At 42.2% G+C, this 24,901-nt stretch overlaps 3 protein-coding genes across 4 annotated transcripts; 2 read left to right on the top strand and 1 right to left on the bottom strand.

The window, feature by feature from the left end:
• Nucleotides 1-1,379: 1,379 nt before the first annotated feature.
• On the bottom strand, nt 1,380-17,661 carry LOC136446196 (ADP-ribosylhydrolase ARH3-like). 2 transcript variants are annotated; one of them, XM_066444510.1, is made up of 3 exons: nt 17,632-17,661; nt 4,891-4,967; nt 1,380-4,359 (listed from the first exon to the last, which is right to left on the bottom strand). In XM_066444510.1, exons 2-3 carry the CDS (start codon nt 4,896-4,898, stop codon nt 3,333-3,335), a joined length of 1,035 nt encoding a protein of 344 aa, XP_066300607.1. In that variant the 5' UTR covers nt 4,899-4,967; nt 17,632-17,661; the 3' UTR covers nt 1,380-3,332. The 2 variants fall into 2 exon arrangements, with proteins under 2 accessions (XP_066300607.1, XP_066300606.1); XM_066444509.1 differs by lacking the exon at nt 17,632-17,661 and adding an exon at nt 5,150-5,306.
• On the top strand, nt 5,519-15,203 carry LOC136446195 (centriolin-like). The gene is made up of 3 exons (XM_066444508.1): nt 5,519-5,625; nt 6,908-7,016; nt 7,539-15,203. The coding sequence occupies exons 2-3, from the start codon at nt 6,970-6,972 to the stop codon at nt 13,837-13,839; spliced, it is 6,348 nt and encodes a 2,115-aa protein (XP_066300605.1). The 5' UTR covers nt 5,519-5,625; nt 6,908-6,969; the 3' UTR covers nt 13,840-15,203.
• A 2,111-nt stretch (nt 17,662-19,772) lies between the features above and the next one.
• LOC136446197 (heme transporter HRG1-like) lies at nt 19,773-23,144 on the top strand. The gene is made up of 3 exons (XM_066444511.1): nt 19,773-20,201; nt 20,982-21,149; nt 21,687-23,144. The coding sequence occupies exons 1-3, from the start codon at nt 20,066-20,068 to the stop codon at nt 21,836-21,838; spliced, it is 456 nt and encodes a 151-aa protein (XP_066300608.1). The 5' UTR covers nt 19,773-20,065; the 3' UTR covers nt 21,839-23,144.
• Nucleotides 23,145-24,901: the final 1,757 nt, after the last annotated feature.

Raw genomic sequence — 24,901 nt, 5'->3', positions numbered from 1 at the left:
CAAGGGTGTATTGGCATTGGATCCAAAATGGGTCACCCCCAATTTGTGAACTCACATCATCACCAAGCCATGATGACGATCATGAATAGCTAGATAATAGAGAGCAAGGTCATTGTCAATCACACCACCTTTTACAGCATTAATGGAAAATCCCTAAAGTATCTGAGGACCAAGGGTCTTTTGGCATGGATCCAAAATGGGCCACCCCCAGTGACCCCTGACCTTGGGTGGTTCCCTTGAGTAGAATGTAAACATGGGGGAAGAAATCCTATCCCTGGTTATTCTGTCCCGGCATTGCATTTCTCGCTTCATACATTTCAGCTGTTTAGCCTTAGGGCTTCCTATAATTTTTGGTGGAGTCTTTGTAAAACGATGAAAAAACTTGTGAAATGAGTCATCTTCGAGCTGGGTCAATAAATACTGTATCTGTACATAACAGTCAACAATATATATAGAATTGGCTATTTCGCCAAAGCACTTTCGCAGAGGCTTCGTAAAACCTTAACTTGTGGATCTAGAAATGTATGGGTCTCTTGTTTGATCTGAGTCTTGAAATCATTTATCAATACATAGTTTCTGTACAAACCACACCTATATCATTATCCCCTGGCTTACTTATTGATTGGTACTACTACATTACTGTCTGTATGAATAATTGAAGATGTAAACACTGACTCATGCAAGTGAATTAGAAAAGTTGTAGGCACAGAATTTTTTTATCAAGACAGATGAGCCCTATACACAGGGGTGAACCATTAAGTCTCCATGAGGGGGATGTGAGATGATGGGTAGTCTCTATCAGCAGACTAACTACGCCGGCTATAGGGTGAATAATTTGCTGGCAGAGTTTGACCACTATACTGTTTAATTTGCCCAATTTGCGGGAAAGTGTTAGCCTTGCCACGGAATGACACTCCTGCTCAATTATCAGATTCAACTATTTTTGCCGAATTCTACTCCATAAACCCTTAATAGGAAGGTCTGGTGGAGGCTAGGTAATGTGTGACGTAATTATGACATTAAAGAAGGTCTTTTCCATTCCCAGTTTATCAACTGGTCTGTCCCTAACTTCCTGCAGTGAACAGTTTCCATGATAATTGTTTTAGCTAATACCCTTTTGTTTGTTGACATTACATGATTATCACAACAGATTGCATGTAATTATGTTTCAATAGCGATCTGCTTATTCGATGAGCCATTTTATGCTGGTTTATCCCATCAAATCTTTTCTCAAACACAGACTACAGGAATCTGTGCTGCTAGGTATTGAATGTTTTAATAACAGTATAGATCTAAAGATCGCATTCAAAGCATGACACAGACTACTTGCACATGATACAATATAGCAGTTTGTGGCTCCAAGAATTGTTAAAAACAGGTAAAATTTTTAGTCATTTTTATTATCATCACACTGTCTGTTTCCAAGTGGAACTTAAACAGTAACAGTTGAACACACAAGTCATGATGATGAGGATCAGTGCCAAGTTTCAAGTGTAGACAGTACAGCCAGATGTTTTAATCACGTTATCTGAGGTTGACATTAGTGACAACATGCCTATACTGGTATGCTTAACCAATTAAATTACTGGAGCAGGCTAGCATATACCTGGCTCCAAAGGGTGTTGGGAAAATAGTACAAATTGGCCGAGTAGACTTCAATTTCTACTATTTTCCCAGCGACCTATGGTGCCTTGTAGAGGCTAGGAGCAAGCTGTTTTAAAATCTAAAGGACGATCTATGAAAAGAATGGCTGCATATTCGAATATTTGTGAGAATTTCTGGCAGGGAATTTGAATATCTATGCACAAAAATTCTGCTTTCTAGTTTAATTATCATCATTTAATCACTAGAATTGTTAAATTTTATGACACTGATAAACTGCAAGACAGATGAAACGTGCTTGCAGTAAACAGGGACACTTTAACACAATATGTCAAAGTACTTTGGCAGAACATAACAGGGTGAAGGCAAAGAGAAACGTATTCCTGATGGTTATCATTCGAATTTCTAAACATTCTTAGATATTTCAATGGTATAATCGTTAACAATTATCTCTTAAAATACATATGTTATGCAATGATAGCAAATAAAGTATGTCATCAAACAGCATCATTGGTTTAGTATAATAACGATATATTTCTCCTCAGTATGAATATTCATTCAAATATCAACACAACTTGAATATAGGCTGGCCTCTTTAAATGATATAAACATCAATATTGCCACAATTGTTGTTATTGATTACTTGATGAATGTGAGTACAGAAATTCATACTTATACTTCTTGTTAACACTACAGTACATGGACCATATGAAAACATATGGTATCCAGTACAGAGCTCTGCCTACTATATATGACAAACCATTTGGTCAGGGTTTCAGCCCCCCACTGTGCCTTTGGCAAAGTGACCAGCCAGTGGTATGGCAAAAAGCCCTGAGGTTAAAGGGCATGCATGTCATCGGTCTCAACATCTATTATGACTCAAAACGTAGCAGTCAAGTATCTGATTTCTGTACTGTTAATTCTTCATCTATGTTCGGGGCATTTAAATTTTGTAGCACAGTAAAAAATAATATCTTTAAGTTCGCAGTTGACACAATCAGTCACAACAAAAGACATAAATCACGGTGAGATGAGCCAACTTAGAAAAAAAATTATTCAAAATTGACAGTATCTACTCACTATATAAGTAATCAAAAACTGTTAAACAGCCTCATTGGAATAATGAAAAAACAGCAACATAAAAATGTACTGATATTTGTTCAGATCTAATTTTACTTTTTAGACTCTGGGATCCTTTTTACAGTTTGGCACTATGCACTAGCCTGAGTGTCATCCTGTTTCAGTTCCAGGCTCTACCTTCACCAAACAAGGTAGAGCCTGGAACTGAAACAGGATGACACTCAGGCTACTATGCACTCCTTAAACATTCTATTTTCTCCTTGCAATAAAATCCCTCCATTGCACAGTTATTAAACCCAAAATAGATCAAAAGGGTTGAAAATAGCCAGTAAAGTCATTTTTGTATCAATACCTGTTCAACCATTTAAACATTGATGTCAATGTCTTAGTAATAGGGAAAACAGCCATATTCAACAATAATCTCATTAGATTAAACATAAATCAATAATATCCTGCAATTAACAGAACACCAAAAACTAATACTTCAAATAGGTTGTGACATAGTTTTTCTCCTAGCTTATGTCACTGTTCATTAGTGGTTCCTATCTTGATCTTGGGGAGTTATTACCTTGATCACACACCAATAATGAACTAGATCTTCAAAGCGAGAAATCATTTTATCTTGTTGCTTCTGTAACAACTTTCAAGTACTAGTCAGTTGTACTGGGTTTTGCTTCATCCCCCTTATCCTTCTCCCCATTGTCCTTTTCTATTGTTTCTCCTGTTGCTAGGCAATACAGCTGGTCAGCAAACCTGACCGCGTCATTGGCTCCCTCACATGCCTTCATCCACGGAGGTGGCACATACTCTATCCCATAATATGCACCAGCTATGGCCCCTGCCATAGTGGCTATGGTGTCTGTGTCCCCCCCTAAGGAGATAGCGTAGATTATGGTACGTTCCAGAGCGTTGTCCGTCGGGATGTCGTCAACAGAGCGCATGCAGTGGAGGAAGGAGAAGATGGCTGCCGGAACAGAATTCAGCGCTTTGATGTCATTTCCCAGTTGGTCTCGAACGTCCTGCCTAGAGACGTTTTCCTTTTGTAGAAACTCCTTCATTATTTCTAGTTTCGCACAGTAGGGCTGGTTTGGCAAGGACGCCTCCTTTGATGCTGCTGCTTCTTTGCTCCCTTTCTCTTCTTCCGATTGGTCACCTTCAGGGTCCTCTGATTGGCCAGTTTTGCTGTCTTCTGATTGGCCGATATTGGGCCCTTCTGATTGGCTGCCACCTGCCTCATCTCCCTCAACTATCCTCATCTTCTCAAGTAATGTGTCTACAAACTTAATCACATTTAAGTCTTCGTCTTTATTCTGCTTCAAAGCAAGATGAACAGCTAATGCTTCCAGAATAGCCCCATTATAGCCCTCCCTGTTAAAATGCGTTATCATAGCAGTCTGCTTAGCTATATCCTTAACCTTCTCCACATCACCGTAAGCATACAGTGCCACAGGTGCAACCCTCATCGCCCCACCGTTGCCCCAAGAGCCCCTCCCGTCGAACTGTTGGCGTGCCGGCTCAAAGACATCTTGGAGGTCTTCTTCAAGGAGTCTGTAGAAGACGGTGATGACGTTTCCTCCGTAGCCACGGCCAGACTCCCTCTTGTACTCCTTAGCGAACCTGGTAGCCATGTCGCGTGCGTCAAAGCCCTTGCACTGAATGAGGGAGCTCGCCACAGACCTGGAGGTATGATGAAGAGTATCACTGTAAAATCTGCATTGATGGAGCTATTGGCTTTGTGTTCCTACACTAACCTCTTTGGTTGGCATATTGGTATCTCCAAGCAGATGTTGTGTGGATATTGTTATGTTTTACAGAAGTCATGGCCTTTTAGCATCGTCAATGTATTGACATTTACTGCATACCGAAACAACGTAATTTCTTATAAATCTTAAAGTGGATTTGATTGTGACTAGGAAGTATAATTTTTTGTCACTTGTTTACATGTTACTAGTATATAATGAACTTTGAATTGCAAACAAAAAAGGAAAGGTAACATAATTCACATAGTGCAATGTTCTTACTCTAACGTTACTGTACTTGTGTTAGGAGCCGCTGCTACTGTTGGAGGACTTCTCTTGCTTACAGTCTTATACATTCGCTTTATCAACATGTTGATAAGGTTACATGTTGATAGGGCTAATGTATAAGATTGTAAGCAAGAGAAGCTAAAATTATATATGTTTGATGATAATGTTAGTTGTTAAATACCTTGCCATGGCTGTGTCATCCGTAAATGCCACCTCCCTTCCTCTCTGTTTGTTGACGTGGTCCACATATGCCAGTATCTGTATTAGTGTATAACAAAACACGACAAATTGATTAAAAGCTCAAATTATACTATTATAGTATAGCTATAGCTACCTTGAGCAAAAACGTGCATCTGAACTTGACACCAAACCCGACACATACGCGCGAAATCGTACGTGCTACGAGAACTGATGTTAAACTTTATTATAGCGTTAAGCACCTTATCGACTGGACGGGAGCGGCCTTCTTCAAACTCGGCACCGATGCAGTCCCCGGCCACAGCGGCCGCGAGACAACCGCGAAACCGCGAGCGAAGTACCTGAGCTACCGACGCCATTTCCGTCATCTTGGAAACTTCCTTGTTGGGTGTCTCTAGTTTCTGTTTTAGTGCCTTATTTGTACAGCGCTTGAATTATACACATCCCTTCATTTTGCACATTTACTTAACAATTAAGAAATATGAAACTTAAAGAAAGGTACGTTTCGTTTTCTCTAAAGGGCTTTTTGCAAAAAATTGTGATTTTATTTGTCATTTTTTTAGTAGGCAGCTAAGAATTATACTAAGAACAGCAAGAATGTCAAAGGTCATCATTTGTACGAAACAAGATGGCGGCGTTGAACGGTTGAAAAATGTCGTATCGGGTTTTGGCGGTACTTTCAACTGTAAGAGGGTCTCAGGTTTCCCTTCATTCGAAGGTAAGGACATCTTAGATGCTCAAGCGCTTGTTACAAACAAGTTGTGTAAGTATAAACAGTCAGAACAAGGCTTTGGGGTAGGCAGGCTTTTTTTGGAGAGTCGAGTTGCGGGGAGGGGGGCTTTTGTTGACACACAGACGGAGTTATATAGGCTATAGGGGAGAAGACAACGCTGTCAAGCATGACGAAGTTTAGAAATGTGTTTCTGTCTGGATTCTTGTAAGGTTTAAAATCAAGGTATCTGGGCTTGGACTTGAACACCAGCAGGTAAGATTTGGGATTTTTTTTGCGTATCCTGGTTTTGTGGTTCGGACTTTTAGAGAGAAACAGAGGACTTGAAACCATGATCATTGGGGTCCAAAATGATTTTAGACAAAAAATTGTTAGTTGAGAGGTGAAGTAGATATAACTGTTTCTCGCTAGACTATAGTTAGCCGTGGCGACTCTTTAATCGGGTATATACAGCAAAATATACCCGATTAAAGAGTCGCCACGGCTAGACTATAGTCAGGTTTGTTAGTATGTAGCTGTAATACTACACTTGATCATATGTTGACACTAGAATGTACAGCAGGTGACCTCGGTTCAACTACATGTAAGTAGGTTAAATCAAATATATTATCTGTCATCAAATTATGCAATTGGTGATAATAATGTGGTTCTGTACGGAACATCAATGTACCTGAATTGACTCAAGTAGATACTTATTTTTTTCACTAAAACATGTCATTCTTACTAGAAAGATTTAGCAACATATGGGCATTGAAATGTTTGATTTGAAATCCTCTGTCGAGTGTGGATTCCCTGCATAAGAGACCTCAAGTCCAAATAAACATCTTTTAACTGTTCATTCATGCATTCCATGTTTCTATCAGAAGTACCATCATTGAAGACCACAGTTCCTTTATTTAATAAGTTTGCTCAGTGCAAGGCCAAAATTAATTCAAAATACCACATCTGGGCACTGAACTAAGTTGGTGGAGATCATACAGACTTTTAATACAAAAAGGCCAATGCCTAATCCAATTATCCGCTAACAAGCCTGGGGAATGGGGATTCTAAAGTATCTTGACGTGAATGAAAAGCCTGTATAGGTGGCAGTGAACATTAGTTTTGAAGGCATGTGGGTTGTATTCGGGAGGGAAACAATTGTCGGGGAGTTGCATAATTGAAAGAAGCTGTTGCTGTAGAAGGACTTTGTCAAATTGTTCAACAACCTGTACCTGATGTTTTCTTTAGGTATCTAGCCTTATATATGATGAGTGAATTGTTACTTTTCCAGGTGAATTGAAGCCACAGTGCCATATTGCCTAATGTGTGCGATTGTGCCAAACTTGGACAACAATGAAGCGTGACTCAGCAACACAAGCCAGGAAGCCTGCCAGTGCCAGGTAGGAACTTTCTAAAGTTAGGTCCTTTTTTGATCTTGGCAAAATTAGTCTTCTAAATGCATTTATGTCTACATTGTTTCAATTTTACGGTAGGGAGAAAATGGAGTGTTTGCGGTGGTTTTAAGTTTGTGTTTGAGACATCTAGTAGACAAGGGGGTAGGAGGGCAAAAAAAATTGTGGTGGTTTTAACTTAATGGCAAAAATCTTACCGCAAAAAGAACACTTCGAACATTTCTGCATTAACTATATCTGCTATGGTATGTAATAGAATATATCCAGTACCCTAACAGTTGTGACAGAAAAGAGGGAATCTTCAGGCGTAAGCGTCAAGCTTCAAACCTCTACATGTAAAAGAACCCAACACACTCATCAAGAAGAATAGGGGTGTGTGACTCTGTGTGCTTGGCTAGATATGCGAGCCATAGCAAAGCCGCATTGCACTTCTAGCTAATGAAAAATTGTCATGCTTTGTCCTCAGTCTGAGGTTCGACCATTTTACCTTTTTACTGTGTTTCCCTACAGGAAGCCAGCATCTGCCCGAGCTGCTCCATCAGAAAGGTCCAGAAGTGCAGCTGCGCCCCCTGGCAGACGATCAGCAGACAGCATTCTGGTGCAGAGAGGAAGAGGAGAGCAGAATGGAGATGCTGAACACAGACAACAGGAACCGGGGGTTCGCTACATCACGGACGTGCTCATCAGGAAAATCAGTGGGGAGGAAGACCTGGGGTACATCACAAAACTCAGCCTCACTCTTACAGGGGACAAGAAGATCAAGTACATCGAAAACTTGGAAGCCCTTCGTCGACTTGAGGTCCTTATCCTCAACAACAACATCATTGAGAAGATTGAACGTCTCGAGAAGCTTACGAATCTCCGAGAGCTAAGCCTTGCTACCAACAGGATAAGTGTTATAGAAGGCTTAGAGACACTAACAAATCTTCAGGTTCTGAATCTAAGTGGGAATAGGATAGAGCATATTCCTTCGTGGATGGGTAAAAGGTTGAAGGCCCTCAGAGTTCTACAGTTAGCAAAGAACCAGTTGTCTTCCCTTTCTGAGGTAGCCAGGTTACGCCCCCTTCCTGACCTTATCCAGGTGACTATAGCTGAGAACCCGGTATGTGGCATGCCCCATGCTCATCTCTACACCGTGTTCTGTCTGAGAAGTCTAGAGAGGCTGGACAGAGCCCAGGTTACGGATCAAGACAGGCAAGAGGCAAAAGCTCGGTTTGGGCAAGAAGAGATTCGGTCGCTGGAGCGATCCCTTGAGCAGAGGGAAAAGGAACTACAGGCTCTCCAAGACGAACACAACGTAACACTTGAAGAGCTACAGGTCAGTACAGGGCGTGAAAAGAGGCTCCGGAAGAGTGGTTCAGATCAGGACTATTCTATACAAGAGCTTGAAAATCAGCTAGATGCCAAAGATGAGATTCTGCTAAGGAAAACGGCCGAGCTAGCACGTGCCTGCCAGAAGCAGTACGAATTAGAGCAGGAGCTTGCATTCTACAAATTAGACGCCAAGTTTGAACCAATGAGCTACCGACCGCCGCCTGATGCAGAACTTGGGGAATCGCCAGAAGAAAGCCCCTACATTGGAAAGGCTCGCTACAAGCGTAACATTTACGCGGGAGAGAGCTTCATTCCCAGTGGGGCTCAGCCACTACACATGACAGCTATAGACATAGATGAGGCAGACGACGAAGGGACTCGGCGAGTCCACGAACAGCTCCACCATGCCTTAGATTCACAGTTAGGAGACAAGGAGAGATCCATTCAGGATGCCCAGACACAGCTTACACGGCTTCAAGAGGAGCTGTTCAGGAAGGAACAGCAGATGCAAGCAGCCGCAGATGAGCTGGCAAGGCTGACAGAAGGTATGCCATTGGCCCACCTGGCACAGAAACTCAGACAGGTACAACAGTTACAGGAAGAGGCAGACAAAATCGAGCAGGAGATGGAGAGACAGAGAGACCTGATGAGACGACAGCAAGAAGAGATAGACGATCTGCGAGCACAGATGGATGCCCTGGAGGAAGGCACCCCAGAGAAGGCACATGCAAAGGCAGCTATGGTCAGCAAGCAGCAACAGTTGGATCTAACCAAAGAAGAATACAAGAAGCTGCAGGACCAGCTCAACGATGTACTGCAGAGGATCGCTGATGAGACGGCTGAACTGCAGGACCTTGAGGACGAGTTAAAAGAGGGCCAGATGCAGGGCAATGTGGGACTGCAAGCTGAACTACAGGGGATCATCGGAGGACTGCAGGACTATCTTCAGAACACAAGAAGGAAAGCAGACAAACAACAGAAGGAGAAAGAGAAGCTTGAAAGGGAGAGAGATGGGCTACTGCACAGATTGAGAGAGCTTCAAGGAGAGAAAGAAGAAAAGAATGCAGCCAAGAGAAAACTGGCCGAGTTGGAGCAGCTACTTGCTGACCAGGACGAGGATCATGATGCATTGAGACGAGCAAGAAATGATCTTGACCGACAGAAAGCCGAGGCAGAAGCCAAGCTAAAAGCCTCACAAGCAGAGATCGATAAACTAAGAAGGGAACTTGGTAAGGCCCATGATGAAAGTATGGCTGAGCAGGAAGCTCTTCAACAGGAGCTTGAAGAAAAGGCCAGACAAGCCAGAAACCTCAAAGACAAGGAAACAGAAGCACAGGAGCTCGCAGCACAGGTAGCTGCCCTTAGGGCACAGTCAGCCGCCCTTGCAAAGCAACTACGTGATGCAGAACAGGGCCTTCAAGACCTCATGGATACCAGCATCAATCCAGAGGATCTTCAGCAAAGAGTACAAGAGTTGAAAAGGTATGTGGAGAGGGGCACGGGAACACTGAAGCCTCAGAGCGAGAGGGACAAGGTTGGGAAGCTGTTGGGAGACTTACAGAAATCTCTCAGTGATGCGTTGGAGAAGAGAGCTAAAGACGCAGCTGATGCGAAAAGGCGGCAGCAACAGGCTGAAGCTGCTATTAGAGACCTTGAGGACCAGCTAGCACAAGCCACAGATAGCTACACCCAAAGTGCGAGGGACATAGCACAGCAGCAGAGGGATGCCGACGCAGCTCGAGCCAAGACCAGACAGCTCGAGGCAGAAAACAGGAAACTACAGCAGAAAGTCAGGGACATGCAGACACAAGTGGAAGATAAGCTGGCTGAAGCTAAGGCAGAGATGGACCTACTGAGAGGCACCATGGATGACGCAGAGCGAAGAGCAATGCGGGACAAAGTAAGGGGAAAATCAGATCTGAACGACCTTGCCCAACAGCTTGCCGACCTTCAGAGAAAGATGAGAAATGCAGATTCTCTAACGAGGCAGCAGATGGCTGATGCAGAATCCATGGCAAACCTGCGTACGTCACGGGCACGAGAAGAGCTGGCCACAGCTCAGGACGAAATCGGGATGTTACAGGATCTTCTTGATGACCTTCGCAACAGGCTTCAACAACAGGAACGTAAAGCTGGCGCCAGTCAGATGGCACAAGAAGATCAAGGGCAGCAAGTCGACAACCTCCTGGCAGCGCTGAGGAACCAAAGGCGGGATGCGGACAGGTTAAAAGCTACATTGGATAAGCTGTCGGATGAAAATGCTGATGACGTCGGAGCACTGATGACAGAAGTGAACGCACTGCGGGATACCCTCTCACAACAAGCTCAAACAATCGCAGCGCTAACCACACCAGCTCCGCAATGGTACTACGTCCCAGCCAGGGGGAAAACCGGGGGATACTGGGTGCCTTCTACGAGTGGTCAACAAGTTCCAGGGGGCCAGGCTGGGGTGCCGAGTAGTAGTGTGGGAGGCTACTGGGTCCCCACTGCAGGAGGAGGAGGGAGAAGTGGGTACTGGGTTCCAACAGCAAGACAACCGGGGAGCCCGATTGTGATCAGGTCTCCTGCAGGGCCACCAAGGTTCTATAGCACCCCAAGGAGACGTGGTGGTGGAGGAGGGGGAGGAGGAGGAGATGACGATGGAGAAGGGAGTCCACCCATCTTCTATGCCCCAGCTGGATCCGTCCCAGTACCGGTGGCAGCACCTCCTGGATATGAAGCCGTTGTTCCTCCCGTGGTCCAGCCTGTAGAAGGTGCTGCACCCCTGATGTGTAACGTACCCGAACATCACGACCTTGAGGATGAGCTTGCAAGGACGAACGAGCTTCTCTCCAAGTTTAAGACGGAGAAGAAACGAAGGAAGTCAGAGATCGAAGCTCTTGACCTTGCACTGACGCAAAAGGAAGAACACCTCCGCGAGCTTGAAGATGAAAACGAAGAACAAGACAGGCAGCTCAAAGAAACAGCCAAACGTTTAAAAGAAAAATCAAAGAGTGCCAAGTTAGATGATCAGTTTGTGGAAGATGCTTTGGATCAGCACAGGCAGTTGCTAGAAGAGATAGCTTGTGTAGAGGAAACGCTGTCCAAACGTAGAGCAGAGTTACGGGAGACTGACCGTCTGTTACAGCAGTGTCGGGAAGACCTGACAAGAACAACTGCCGAGGCAGGGGACACAATAAGGCGATATGACGAAGCACGTGCCAACCTAGGTACCACAGAAGAGGACGTAAGGGAACTCGAAAAGAGAGCTAAAGAGACTGGGAATGATTTACTTGACGCACAAGACAAACTGTCAGAGCTGCAAGGGGACATCCTACATGCAGAAAAGAAGAGAGCAGGACTGGAACAAGACGTAGAAGACATCAAAAGGGTCATAGCTCAGAGGGATGGAGAATTCCAGGCTCTAGACACCAAGACAAAAAGATTAACGGAAACTCTGCAAGAGCTAGAAGCACAGGTTGTGATCACTGAGGAAAGGGAAGCAGAAAGGCACAGAGCCTTAAAAGACGTCGAAAGAGTCCTTGCAGAACGCAAGGCTGAGCTGGGGAGGCTAAAGGGACAGGTGGAAGTGAAACAAGGAGAACTGGAAGAACTAGATAAGGATCTTGGACACAAGCAGACACATATTCAACTGCTAGAGGAGAAAATATTCGCCACCAAGGCTGAGCTGGCTTCAGCAACTAAAGAACGGGACACCGTGTTAGCAGAAACACAGAGGGAAGTCAAGGAGTTCCAGGATCTGCTAGAGGACCTTCGTGGGGAGAGCCAGGATCTTGACACAATCGTGAAGGATAGAAAAGCAGAGCTGACAGAAATAAAGCAGGAAATAAACAACAAGGAAAATGACCTTGATGCTGTTACAACAAGGATGGAGCGCTGTGTTGTGGAGTATAGGCAAGCCCAGGAAACCTTGAAGCGGGAAAGGTCTGACCTCGACTTAGCGAAGCAGCAAGTACGAGACAAAACGCTGGAAGCAGACCAGCTGGAAGCACTCATACAGGAAGAGAAAGCACGTCTGGAGCAAGTGCAGAACAAGAACAAGCGGAAACAAGCAGAGGTGCAGCGGTTAGACGAGCAGCTAAAGGAGCAGCAGCAAGAGTACGACTATCTATGTGACCAGCAGAGAACCCTGCAGGCAAACGTCAAAACGTTGTCAGACGAGAAGGTCATGTTGCAGGAGTCGCGGGACGGGCTGATCACCAAGACCAGGGAATCGAAACATCGTCTCGGAGAAACCGAACAACAGCTGAGAACAGCTGAAGACCAGTTGGAGCGACTACAGAGAGACGTAAGACAAGAAGAAGTAGATTTGGTGAAACTGAAGAAAAAGGTGTCCTCCGCAAGGGAAGAGGACAGAATTATACAAGACAGCCTCCAACATGCGAAAAAGCAGCTGTCGGCTATGAAGGATGATTTGAATGAAATTGAAGACAAGTTGAGCACCGCTGAAGAAAAGTTGCGTAAAGCCGTGAGCGACAGGGAAGAGACTCTATCGGATCTGCGGAGGCTTAACGAAGCGGTAAGGAACTCGAGACTAGCGTACGACCAAGCATCACAAAAGGAGCGTGAACTGCAGGACAGCGTGAGCAGGCAAGAGAGAAAGTTAGACACCGACAGGGATGACCTACAGCGGATTCAAAGTGTGAGAGGTCAGACTGCATCTGAGCTTGATCTTATAGGAAATGAGGTCATTCGGAAACGTCAGGAGTTTGACCACCTTCAAGCACAGATAACACAGATGCAGCATACAGAAGAAAAGTGCACACAACTGGACCACCAAGTCAGCATTATGAGTGCACAGCTTGCAGCTCAGCAAGGAGAACTGAGGAACAGGGACGAGGAAAAGACTGAGTTAGCTCAGGCCCTAACTTCCTGTCAGTCAGAACTCGAAAGCCTTCGTGAAAACTCGAAACGGGAGCAGATCACTCTAAACAGTAAGATCAAGGAACACCAGGAGGAGATCAGAAAACTAAAGAGAAAACTTCAGAAAGTGCAGAGTGAGTTTGAAGGGGAGAGAAAAGCTTTAAATGAGGAGATAGAGAAGCTGGAAAGCTTTGGAAAGAAGCAACTTGACCAGGCAGGAAAGATGGGAGAAGAGTTGATGGCACTGAGACAGGAACACAACAGGCTACAGCAAGAGCATCAACTGCAACAGGATTTGAAAAACATTGCTGAAATGGGAGAGAGAACGCTCGCGAACTCACCGACACCAAAGAAACGTCGCACGGTCAGAATAGCCGCCCCTGGCGAAGAGGCAGAGAGGATTGCAAAGGAACAAGAGAACCTGAAACAACAGCTTCGGCAACAGATGTCACGCGGCGCACGCGCGCTGGAGGGAGAGCGGTTTCGTAACCGTGATCAGCTCAACGTCCTACGTGAAAGAGTACGCAATCTAGAAGACTACGTGAGCAATACCTCGGCAGACTCATCATTGGCTGATGTGTCTGGATTTTCCTCATATAATAATTCTGGACTGGGGCATTCTCAGGGACATTAAGGAAAACAAGTTTACAGTTGTTGATATACCACTGGTATGGGGTCTTGAAGGGGGATACCGTATGTCACCCCCTCATGTTTTTCACAATAATTTTGTAGACTATCAAAGAGGCAGAACAAGTGACTGATTTGGTCTCTAATTTGTACGTTTTCAGTATTATTTCTATTTTAACAAGTTTCTACATAATTTCAAAAGTAGTATACATTTAGCTCTTGTCACGGGAAATGATTTTCTAGTTATTTTTCTTCTCTAGAACAGGTTTGTTGCTAGTAGTGTTTGCAGTGAGACATATCCTCGATATCGATAGGTACATTCTGTTGTAATGAAGCCACTTGTTACTTATGATATCAAATTCCTCATTGTTGGCCAAAGTTACTTGTCATCTAAAGTTAAGTATCAATTATACTATGAGGAAGTGTTGTTCTTTATGAATATCCCACCAAAATTGTGTCATATACATGTCGTACATTGTACCCTGTTTGTTACCACATACAGTATTCCAACCTCTTGTGTCATCTAAAATTGAAGTGCCAAAATGTACATGTATAACAGTGACAGTGTTGCCATTACTGACTGTAATAGACGGAGGTTAAGTATCTGTAGCTACGTAGGTAATGTTGGGGCCAAACCATGGTTTGAAGGCCATATAGCTGCTACAGAACTCTGTTTTGAACCCAAATGGCCAAAGCCACTGAATATCATTGTGATTGTGTCAAGGTATATTGAATGTGAAGTGAGTACCATATGTATTTGACAAACCAAGCCAAAGATATTTTCCTACTCTCAACCTTAAGCCACTCTCAAGTCTTGAATATAAGGCAAAGTATTTGTTTCAAGAGATGTTTTGTTTTGTTTTGCATTAATTTTTCAATTCTGAATCATATTTTTGTTGATGTGGTATCACAGAAAATTACCTTAAAATAGAACAAAATGGTTCTTGGCTAGGAATGTGAGTTGCAAAAAATTAGCAACAAATGTATTCTGATAGAATGAATTGAAAGTACATGTTATATGTACATGTGACATATTCTGTTGTCATTTTGGGAGAAACTTTTACAGCCAGATAACGTTAGCGTTAAAATGAGGTATCAATGAAGAATGCCCAGTTCAACAATCACAAGCTATTGCATATCATTGTATTCCATATATTGTAGGTAGAAAATACTTTTGATACTGCATTGAAGCCACATTCACAAACTGTAATAAGCTTGTTGTAACAGACTTGATATTTTACTGATCTGACTTCTTTTCAATTCAAAAAGTTCATGAATTATTTTCTTCAGATGTAGTAAGTAGTATAACCGAAAAGCTAAGGAAGACGTTTGTACATTTTTTGATAATAAATTATATATGTTTTTGTGCAATGTTGTTGTCTTGCCTCTTCTGTTAATCATGGTAGCCTTTGAATTTTTTAAATCTAGATCATTCTCATAGGATCCCCATCATTTTTTAATTTACATGCCACCCACTCAGGCCACACCAATTTAATTTCTTGGTTAACAGACTTTTTTTTAAATTTTAAGCAAAAAAAATCATAAAAGCAGAAGGCTGGGGTGAAAACTTGAACCTGTTCACACTCTGAAACTGTGTGCACAAAAGTACAGACTGAGATTCTGTTTTCGTGTTGATTTAGGAATTTAGCATTTTTTTAAAGAATCTGTTAACCAAGAAATTAAATTGGTGTGGCCTCACTCCATAATTTTCTGTAAAATTCCAAGAAGTTCAATGTGGTGTGACCAAGGAGGTTTTATCTGATTAAAACCGTAATGCTGTGACCCATTCAAAATGTTTTTGCTTGATGGTATTATACTCATAGTAGTGGATTGTCTAATGTCGCGGTAGGCTCCACATTTCACAATGTGTTAACATTACATCATTTACATCGAATACCGTCCAGATACTTAGTAATCCGATCCCTCTACGCTGAATTTAGCAACAATTGACGACAATGACAGAAGACGTTAAACTGGATATTGCGTATATTGCTATTGTGTTGACTTGCAAGTAACAGCCATTCGTTGTCACAATTGACTTTTTTATGCTGAAAATTTTGAGTTGGCCAAACAGAGTGCTGTAGACTTTTAAAGCATCCACCCCTCCCACCGGGGCATATCAATTAATGAAGGAAGTGGCTATTGTCAGGATGATCCTGTCAGCAGTAGAAAAATCAGCACTGTTGACAGGATGATCTTGTTAAAAGTTCAATTTCTTTACTGACAGGATCATCCTGTCAACAGTGCAAATGTTTCCACTGTTGACAGGATCATCCTGTCAATAGCCTAAGGCCTTGCATGTATGTAGTCGGCTGTGGTGTTTGACCAAAGTACATGTAGAATCATAACAAATTTTGCATTGCTATGGTAATAAACAGGTGTTCTAATGATACATGATTCTATACAGCTAATTAAGTAAGTAAGAAATTATTCATAGCCACACACAGAGCCGGTCGGCTACTTTTGCGCCGGCGACTGCAAGTTTCCTCCATTTCCCCATTGGAAGCAAAGTCAGAGATCTGCTGTTTCATCGAGAGTTAAGGTTGTTGTAATCTCCGAAGAGATGTTGGATGCAAGCCACGAGTGAAGACCTCTACTAGTACCTTGCTCTCTTGGACTAGTGCACAACTACTCTAACACTGGTGGCATAGCGGTGCACGCGTGGTTGCCGTTGTCGAACGGCCGGACCCGCCCCGACGCCATCCCTGGCCAGCTACCGAGTCGCCCGGTAGCAAGACCACCAGCTACCCAAGCAATCTCCGTCCATGCAGCGATGCAACATCTACATCTACATTGGGTTCCCCCAAATAACCCCTTCAGGGGTAAAGTAGAGGGGGAGTTGAGGTCCCGGGCTAAGGCGGGCAGGCCTCCAGCCTGGCACGTGCCACGTCGACAGCCAGCCCCGGCTCACCATGCTACCATGCCGTCCGTTTAGCCAGCCTGCTACCGCACCACACTGCCACAGACCCAGCTCGCCCGACGTGTCTCCATGCCGTCCACTTACCGAGCCTGCCAGCCGACCACGCCTGCCATGTGCCCAGCCATCTCTTCTTGCCGTCGCTGAAGCCAGAGCCACCGGCCACGTGTACGAGACACCGTGAGTGCCGTCCTGCAGACCACGCTGCCATCTCCCTATCCCACCGCTGCCACCAGTGTTAGAGTAGTTAATATGTACTAGTCTAAGAGAGCAAGGAAGTATATTGTTGATTGGTATATTAAAGGAGGTTAAAATCAGTAACAAATTTCATACTTATATAGAAGTCTGGACATGACAGGATATTTTACCAGTTACTGGCCATGCTCAATACCCTTCTCAATAAGATCATTCTCGGGGGGACTGCTGGCGTGCTTTGTTTTTCGTGCCAATGTCCAGGTGTACTTGTTATCAGACATGCTGCTTTTGGCTGGGACTGCAACTTGTGTCTGAATACTAAACCCGTTATTCAGGAGCCCCGCGATCAGAGCTGCCACATAGTCGCTCAGATCAATCTCTCCTGAGAGGGTCTGTTGTAGGTCTTCTACTATCTTCTTAGCTTCCTCGGAACTGGTTCCTATGGTGACGTAATCTGAAGCTGGGATGGGGTTAGAGGATGGCCGCGGAGTGTAGTCGGATCTATCTAGTGATGATGACACGGTAATCAAAACAACGTCGTTCTGTTCGGGACGAGACCTGTACTCTTTGAGAGCTTGGATCAGCCCCTGAATTTGGTAGAAATCAGCTTCAATCTCTAGCAGGTGAAGTTCCTTGAAGTCTTTCGGAAGAGCCAGTTTTCTTGTGCGGAGGAAGTTAAGCACGTACCTGAAGAGTGTCCCGTCTCGATCTATGTACTGCTCCTTGACGTAATATTTTCCACTAAACATGGCGCCCAACATGCCAGAATCTGCATCGTTGACAAGAGTAGATTTAGTCGTTTCAAAGATGTGACCACCGACGTTTAGAGTCAATTTATCCGTCATTATACAAAGCAGGTTGAAAATATTTTAGATTAGTGGTTATTCAGAACAACTCTAGCCTGGTCCCAGTCTCTAGGGGTCGGCTTAGTGGTGTTTTACCAGGCCCAGCCAGTTTCTGATGGCCTTTCTACCTCTGGCTGCCACCCTACTTCCGCTACACCCTACTTCCGCTTACACCCTACTTTGCCGCCGACCCAAGGCGGGCGGGGTCACTCACAGTGCCGTAGAGACATCGGGGAGCCACCGAGGGTATGGTTTCCAGGCTAGAACAACTCTGGAATCTTGAGGTACGTTAGTCCGCCAAATATCATCGACTTGTGAAACGTGGCGGGGCGTTGCATATGATTTTTCGCAACCGTTTCGAAAATTCGCAACTATAACGTTAGATTAACGGTTAACAAGCTAGTCTTCTCTCCTGGATTTCACACAATACTCCACTGTTAGTAACGTCAAAAAAGCCACGACCATAGAGTACAAATCGTTCACTAGAGTTCCACGACCTCATACCTTCGCCAAATGATTTTAACCTTTATGACTGACGTATTAGGAGTGTTTCTCATCAATTATAAATCATACCAGTTGATTGTCTTAAAATGTAACAGGTCCAAAGTATGAGCTTAACAAATTATGAGCTTAACAAAGAAGGTTATGCTGATATTTATCATCAATTATGTAAATGAGGCCCTTATTAACATAATTTGATTCAACGATGTTCACATTCACATAACTTCCCGATGCCACAAAAAAGTATTAAATGTATGAAATTGCCGTCATTTGCCAGTGTGGAATAATACAAGGTAGTCATTAAGTATGCAAATTAGGCCCACATTTGCATATTTTCTATCTATTAACAGTCCTATCTTCCTCAGTTACAATTTCAATAGTCATCTCATGGAACAAACCAGATTTTTAAAGTTGCCTCATTAATTATGCAAATTAGAATCTGATTTGCATAATTATCGTCCAATCATACTAAGCATCGCACAAGCTATCCACGTACCAAAAATCATGACCATCCATCAAGGCCATCTTGTTATAGTATTTTCTCAATAATTATGCAAATGAGGTCTTCATTTGCATAGTTCATATCAATTAATATTTCTCTCTTCCTCAGTTACATATGTCACATGTTTCAGAGTCCTATCATGGAATTTGGCGGATGTATAAACTTTCCTCATTAATCATGCAAATTAGATACCGATTTGCATAAGAAGTATCTAATCATGTTCATCATCACTCAAGCTATCTACTTACCAAAAATCATTACAATCCATCAAGCCCTTCTTGAGTTATTCCCTTTCAAAGTCAGACGCAAAACCTGCTCCTTCAGTTCCAAAAAAGCCGCTAGGGGGCCCAAACCCGTACCACTTACTCTCTGTCCAAGGATCTATGTACCACTAAAAAATCAGTTCCAAAGCATGTCTAGAACACGAGATACTAAAACAGGAAGTTCCGCTGCAGTACCGTGAGAAGCCGCTAGGGGGCCCAAAATCTAATCGTTTTCAGGTCTCATCAAAACCTACCAACATACCAAATATCAAAACAATCCATCTAGGCGTTCATTTAGTTATTCTGGTCCACTACAGACAGACAAACAGACAAACGCTACCCTCTGCATAACCTTCTCGGCGAAGGTAAAAATGGGCTTACTAAACCAACCCTGCTGGCCTGGGTGACATCCGCTACAAATCTGCATAAAAAAATTATGAATCATCGCCGCTACGTCACTAATTTTCATACTTCCCATAATGCATCCTCTTTTTTTACCTCTATGAAACGACGTCTTGCGGATATAAAATGAACTGCAGTCACCCCACAAGTGAAAAGCAACATAACTTCCAGGGTTTACTGGGCTATTTATCGCCAGTAATCCCTAATATGAATTATTGAACTTGAAAAGGTACCCAGGTCACGGGTTCCTCACTGGGTACTTATTCAGAACGATTTTTACCATCCGTTCAGCCTTGAAGTAAAACTAGAAGAGACAGAATCATCTTGGTGCAACGACCTTGCGTGCAACCTGTTACACAATAACATAGGTGACCAACGTACTTTTTGTACTGCCTGCGAGAAAGATGTTTAAAGATACTGTCAAAATGTGAACATAAACATATGGTATTCATTATTAGGTCAATTTGAAAGGGCATGTCTACATTTTTTTCATCTCCAAATAATCTTTGAGTCTTTTCATGGGAATCTCCCCCTTCTGTATATCAGGCGAAAAGAAAGAATAAATTTAGGCACCCACATATCAAACTTCGTAAAACCCAATTTCAAAGATGGCAGTGTCGCGGCTTAGACTGGCTTTTCGCATCGGTTTTGCCGCCTTAGGTATTTTTGTAGGTCTGTCTGCGGCTGTCTGCTGGATCCATGTGTTCAAGAGCTACGACACGGGGGCTTTTGGTGGCGTTTCAGGTAAGGATAAGGGCGTAGACGGACGAAAAGTGTGTGTGTGTGCGGGGGGGGGGGTGTTTTCATAATCTACCATGCATTACCTCACAAAGTAAACATTTCAGTACAAGTCACGTTCTAAGTCTCGTGATTATGACAGCGAAATGTTTTAGAAGTGTTATTTACACAGCCTTTTTTTTATTTTGCTAACATATACCAAGGAGGTTATATATTACCTCCTTGCATATGCTAACATAATCAATTCCACCGGGTTACATAATTCCTTCACCTTGAAAAGATAAGTCCAAACGGATCTCCAACCCAACGGCCCCCAGTATAATGCACTCCTGTATATCTAAACTGTGCATATCTGAGGGATGCTGCACGAGAGTCTCTCAAACCAGCTGTTTTTCAAAGTGGCGGATTTATGTAACCTGGCGGATTAATGTTAATGTAGGTTAGGTCATGACAAAATAACGAGAAAAAAAACAACTTTGAACAGAATCTACAAGTTGAAGATTATTATGTTATTGATAGCAGTTTCTCCTGCACGTTTCGATCTATGTAATAGTTACTTACATGTACACACGCATACAGATTCAATACATGTATGTGTCAGTTTGTGCACTTCAAGTTTGTAACATAACTAACATTGAAACAGAACAGTTTCGTTTTCAATGAGAGACAAATATACATTTTCAGCTGTTGTATACTCCCTTTGTAGTATTTGCAAAAGCGTAAAAGATTTTTAAAGTATACTACCGCTGATTTTTCTTGTAACATTGTGATGTTGGGGACTTTCAGGTCTCACTGCTACCGTGGCCCTGATCGTCCACATCCTCTATGCCCGTGACCAATGGCAGGCCTCGTATGGCTGGCTGCGTGGGTTGATGCTGTCCGGCTGTTTCGTTCAGCTGGCAGGAGTCTGTGGATTCGTCACCTACCTGGTGTTGGGGATCACCAACCACCAAGGTATTAAAGGGTCTAGTGGGTAGAGTGCTCAATTTGGATTGGGGGGGTCGAAGGGTCATACCAAAGACAAATGATATGTGCTTAGAAGTTAAGAGTATGGTAGTTGAACACACACCACTACCAGTGGACTAGCCCTGCTCAGTGTAGTGATAGTACAACAGTTGCCCTAAGGCTATAGAAATGGAGATGGCCACTGCCCTATAAACCAAATTTTGTGGGAAGGATTTAAGTACTGTAACTTTATATTCACTGTAGCAAAGGTGCAACGAAAATGGACATTTTGACTGAACTTTAACTTCACGATGGCAGCAAGTAATTTACAGAACAGAGAAGGAAGCATAAATAGTTACAACAGGTTTTTCATGGTGATGATAAGTTCACCATACAGAGGTGACCGTGAAAACAACGAACATAAAGTTACAGTGAAAAAAAAGAAGGATTACAGAACATTGTATGATGTATGATGCCAAAACAACGGAGTGACATTGCAAAACTGCAAAAATGACTTACAGTACTTTTTTGCTTTCTTTCTCCCAGCCCTGAAGCCTGACAGTTACTACCTGACCTGTGTGTGGTGCTTCTTGACTTGGAAGTGGGGCTTCCTGCTCTTCTTTTACTCCCGCATGTACAGGCGAGAGTTCGACCCGACATACCAGCGTATGATGGAACCAGGAGACGTCAAGGTGTAGTAGGGCTGAGTAGTACCGTAACGAAACATCAGGTACAGTGATCAGGAACAGTTGTGTAGTACTTGTAACAATTCAGTTAACCTTTAGCACACTGTAAATTCAGTAGCCGTTTGGCACCCAATTCACTATGGGTTAAAGAGTTAGGCAGCAGGGAGAAGGTTAAGTATTCTGTGGTCTTCCATGCATGATGACAGAAAAATTAACAGAATTTTTAACTAGAATTTTGGCATTTCATGCAAAGAATTTGTGCCAGGGAAAGGATCTGAAATCAAAGGAATTGATTGCAACGCACATCCAACATTGTTGTCATTTTGCAGTGCTAATTTTTCATCTATGTGTTAGGAATTGCACATTTTTCTGAAAAAGGTATGTGTATATACTTCAAATTAATTCTAGTATTAGGTAAAGTTGGTGTACATGACATTAGGTATTTTGGACCTGCACCTAAAGGATTTTGCAGTATGGAACTGGTGCCATGTACATGTAGCTTTGTTTGGACCTAAGTATCAGTATGATGGCAAGTACATTAATGTAAATCTTTGAATGATAACTGAACAGATGATATATAGTACATGTATCATTAATTTGTGTAGTTGCAGTATATTTTTCTCCATAAGCAATTTACATGTGAACTTGTTTCTTTTACTTAAGATATGGACTAAAACATGGGCTTGTTTGGACCTTAAGGCTTAAGAATAAGATGTACAGGATGTTGCTTTGATGAGGTTTGCAGTAATGTGAAGTGAAGTCTGTTTGACTCAGATTGTCTCCAACATTAGGTAATGAGAAAACTAACGATCATAACGGAAATTTGGATTGTTCAAGTTATTATCAAGACTCATTTTCAGTATAGAAAAATAAGTAATCAGAAAAGACTATTGGAAAGTCATTTCTGTATAAAAACAAAATATTGTTAGTTGTTGTTTCAAGAAAATATGTGCAAATCAAATACTTCTGTATTTTCCAACAAATTCATGTCAATGGATACATGTAGCAGTATCTTGAATTAATGTATAAAAAATCATGGAACATTTCAAATATTTTTCATTGGTCTTTTTTAAGATAAAATTCAAGAAATCTAGCCATGTTCACATGAGACTAAAATCCTCTGAATGATTGTAAATGTAATGAAATATAGCAAATAATGTTATATGCATACAATGTAGTTATGTAGTATATATTGTAAAAGCAAAAAATATCAATATTACAGATCAATATATAATCCTATGATTAGAACTCATAGTGTTTAGTTATTGAAAAAATTGGCTGGAATATGAATAAAATTAAGCTATTTTGGTCAAATCTGCATGGACGTGGAATTCATTTTTGTGTCAGATGTGTGAAAAATAAGACTGACAGGGTTGTAATGTTATTTATTTTAGTTCCATTCCAAGGACTAAACAGTTACAGAATATTTCCAACTGCCTATTGCCTCATTCCTTTTATATGACAACTATACCATCAAATTAAGGCATATAAACTACAACAGCTGTTACTCAAATACACAGATAACCATCTTTGTCTTAGACTAATCATGTTATCATTATAGTTATTATCATTATTATTGACCTTCCAATTTCTATGGGCCAGCTGGTTGTTTCCCAGACAAGCATTCCTCTCCAGAAGCGGGTATTATTTTCTGATTATATTTTTCGGGATACAAAAGCACCCGACTTTTGGCTTAATTACCTCAGCTGTATTTTTTTATTATAATCCTTTTCTAAATCCATGATGATGTATACCCCCATACGGACCTGCTTCTATGTACTTGCATGATGGCCAACTTCGGTCACAATTTCTCGCTGACGATAGACGCGATAAGCTTAACAAATGTAGTCTAGGGACTATCACACATTCAGGAAGGTACACAACAAGTTTGAAGACGTCTGGGGATACAGACATTTTGATACGTTTGTAAGAAATATTGAACTCTGGCATTGTTGGAAGGGTCCACCTGGGAATTCAAGAACTTGATCACTATGATGTTGGCCCTACGTTCAGGCTTCAACTTATGGTAAATTTGACAAAACAAAGTGGATTCAACCATAACGATTTAGTCCCTGATGAATTATAATGCCCACTTCTGGAGTGGAATGCTCTTTTAAACTTGTTTGAACAAGTCTCTCGAAGTGCATGTATTATATAAAAGGGGAAATGTTAGCAGGAATTTAACTTTGCGGTAGTGAAAAAAGGGAATGCAGTGGTTTTAAGTTTGTGGATAAAACAGGGCAGAGCTAGGACAGAACAAAAGTGTTCGCGGTTGTTTCTGCAGTGTTTTTAAGTTTTGCAGAAGAAGAGGTTGCTACAAAAACAGTCAACATTTCCCCTTTTGCAGTACTCTCATCTCCCAAATAAACGTACCGGTACGTTTATTTTTTTCAGCCTCAAAATCCACCCAGTACGTTCTTATTTTGGACGGTACGTTTATTGATTTTTCAAAAATTGTGGCTTACTAGTAGTAGATAGACTAAAGCACAGCATAGCTAAATATTTAGAGAATTCTTATTTCTGTCTATAGATGTAACTATATGATAATACTAAATCTTCAGCTCCTAGATCTAAATACATTGTGTGAGTATACATGCTCCCATTGTAAAGTTTAATGCATGCAGTAGTCACCCCGACCAATCGATTGCTTTGAAACTTAGACGCGAATCAGCCATGACCCAACACATTGCTTCCTAGTTCGACTAAATCTGGCAAAATAAACTTGCCATTAAGATGCTGGAAGGTGTCAGCTTTTAAAAGATGTTTTCAGATTGACAATTTTGGCACTTTGGAAATGATAAAAGCTGACCGTGATTTAACGTTTAAAGAAAAGTAGTAGAAATATTTGTTGGGTAATGGTTGATTCGATTCTGAGTTTCAAAGCCATCAATTGGTAAGGGTGAGTACTGAAGTATTAACTATTGACCAAGTCTAGTCAAAACTTTGAGATAAACAACTGTCAAAAAAATCTTGAAGGACCACCCCACTGTTGTTTTTGATTTATCTGCGCACGTGTGTCACTTGATTCTTGAAATATCTGACCCTGCCCTCTATATCCTTTAAAAAAGTTTGCCT

This window comes from Branchiostoma lanceolatum, chromosome 12 (genome assembly GCF_035083965.1).
Source record: "Branchiostoma lanceolatum isolate klBraLanc5 chromosome 12, klBraLanc5.hap2, whole genome shotgun sequence".
Classification (NCBI taxonomy): Eukaryota; Metazoa; Chordata; class Leptocardii; order Amphioxiformes; family Branchiostomatidae; genus Branchiostoma; species Branchiostoma lanceolatum.
Note: the sequence above shows the minus strand (reverse complement) of the source record. Positions and strands in the feature narration are given on the sequence as shown.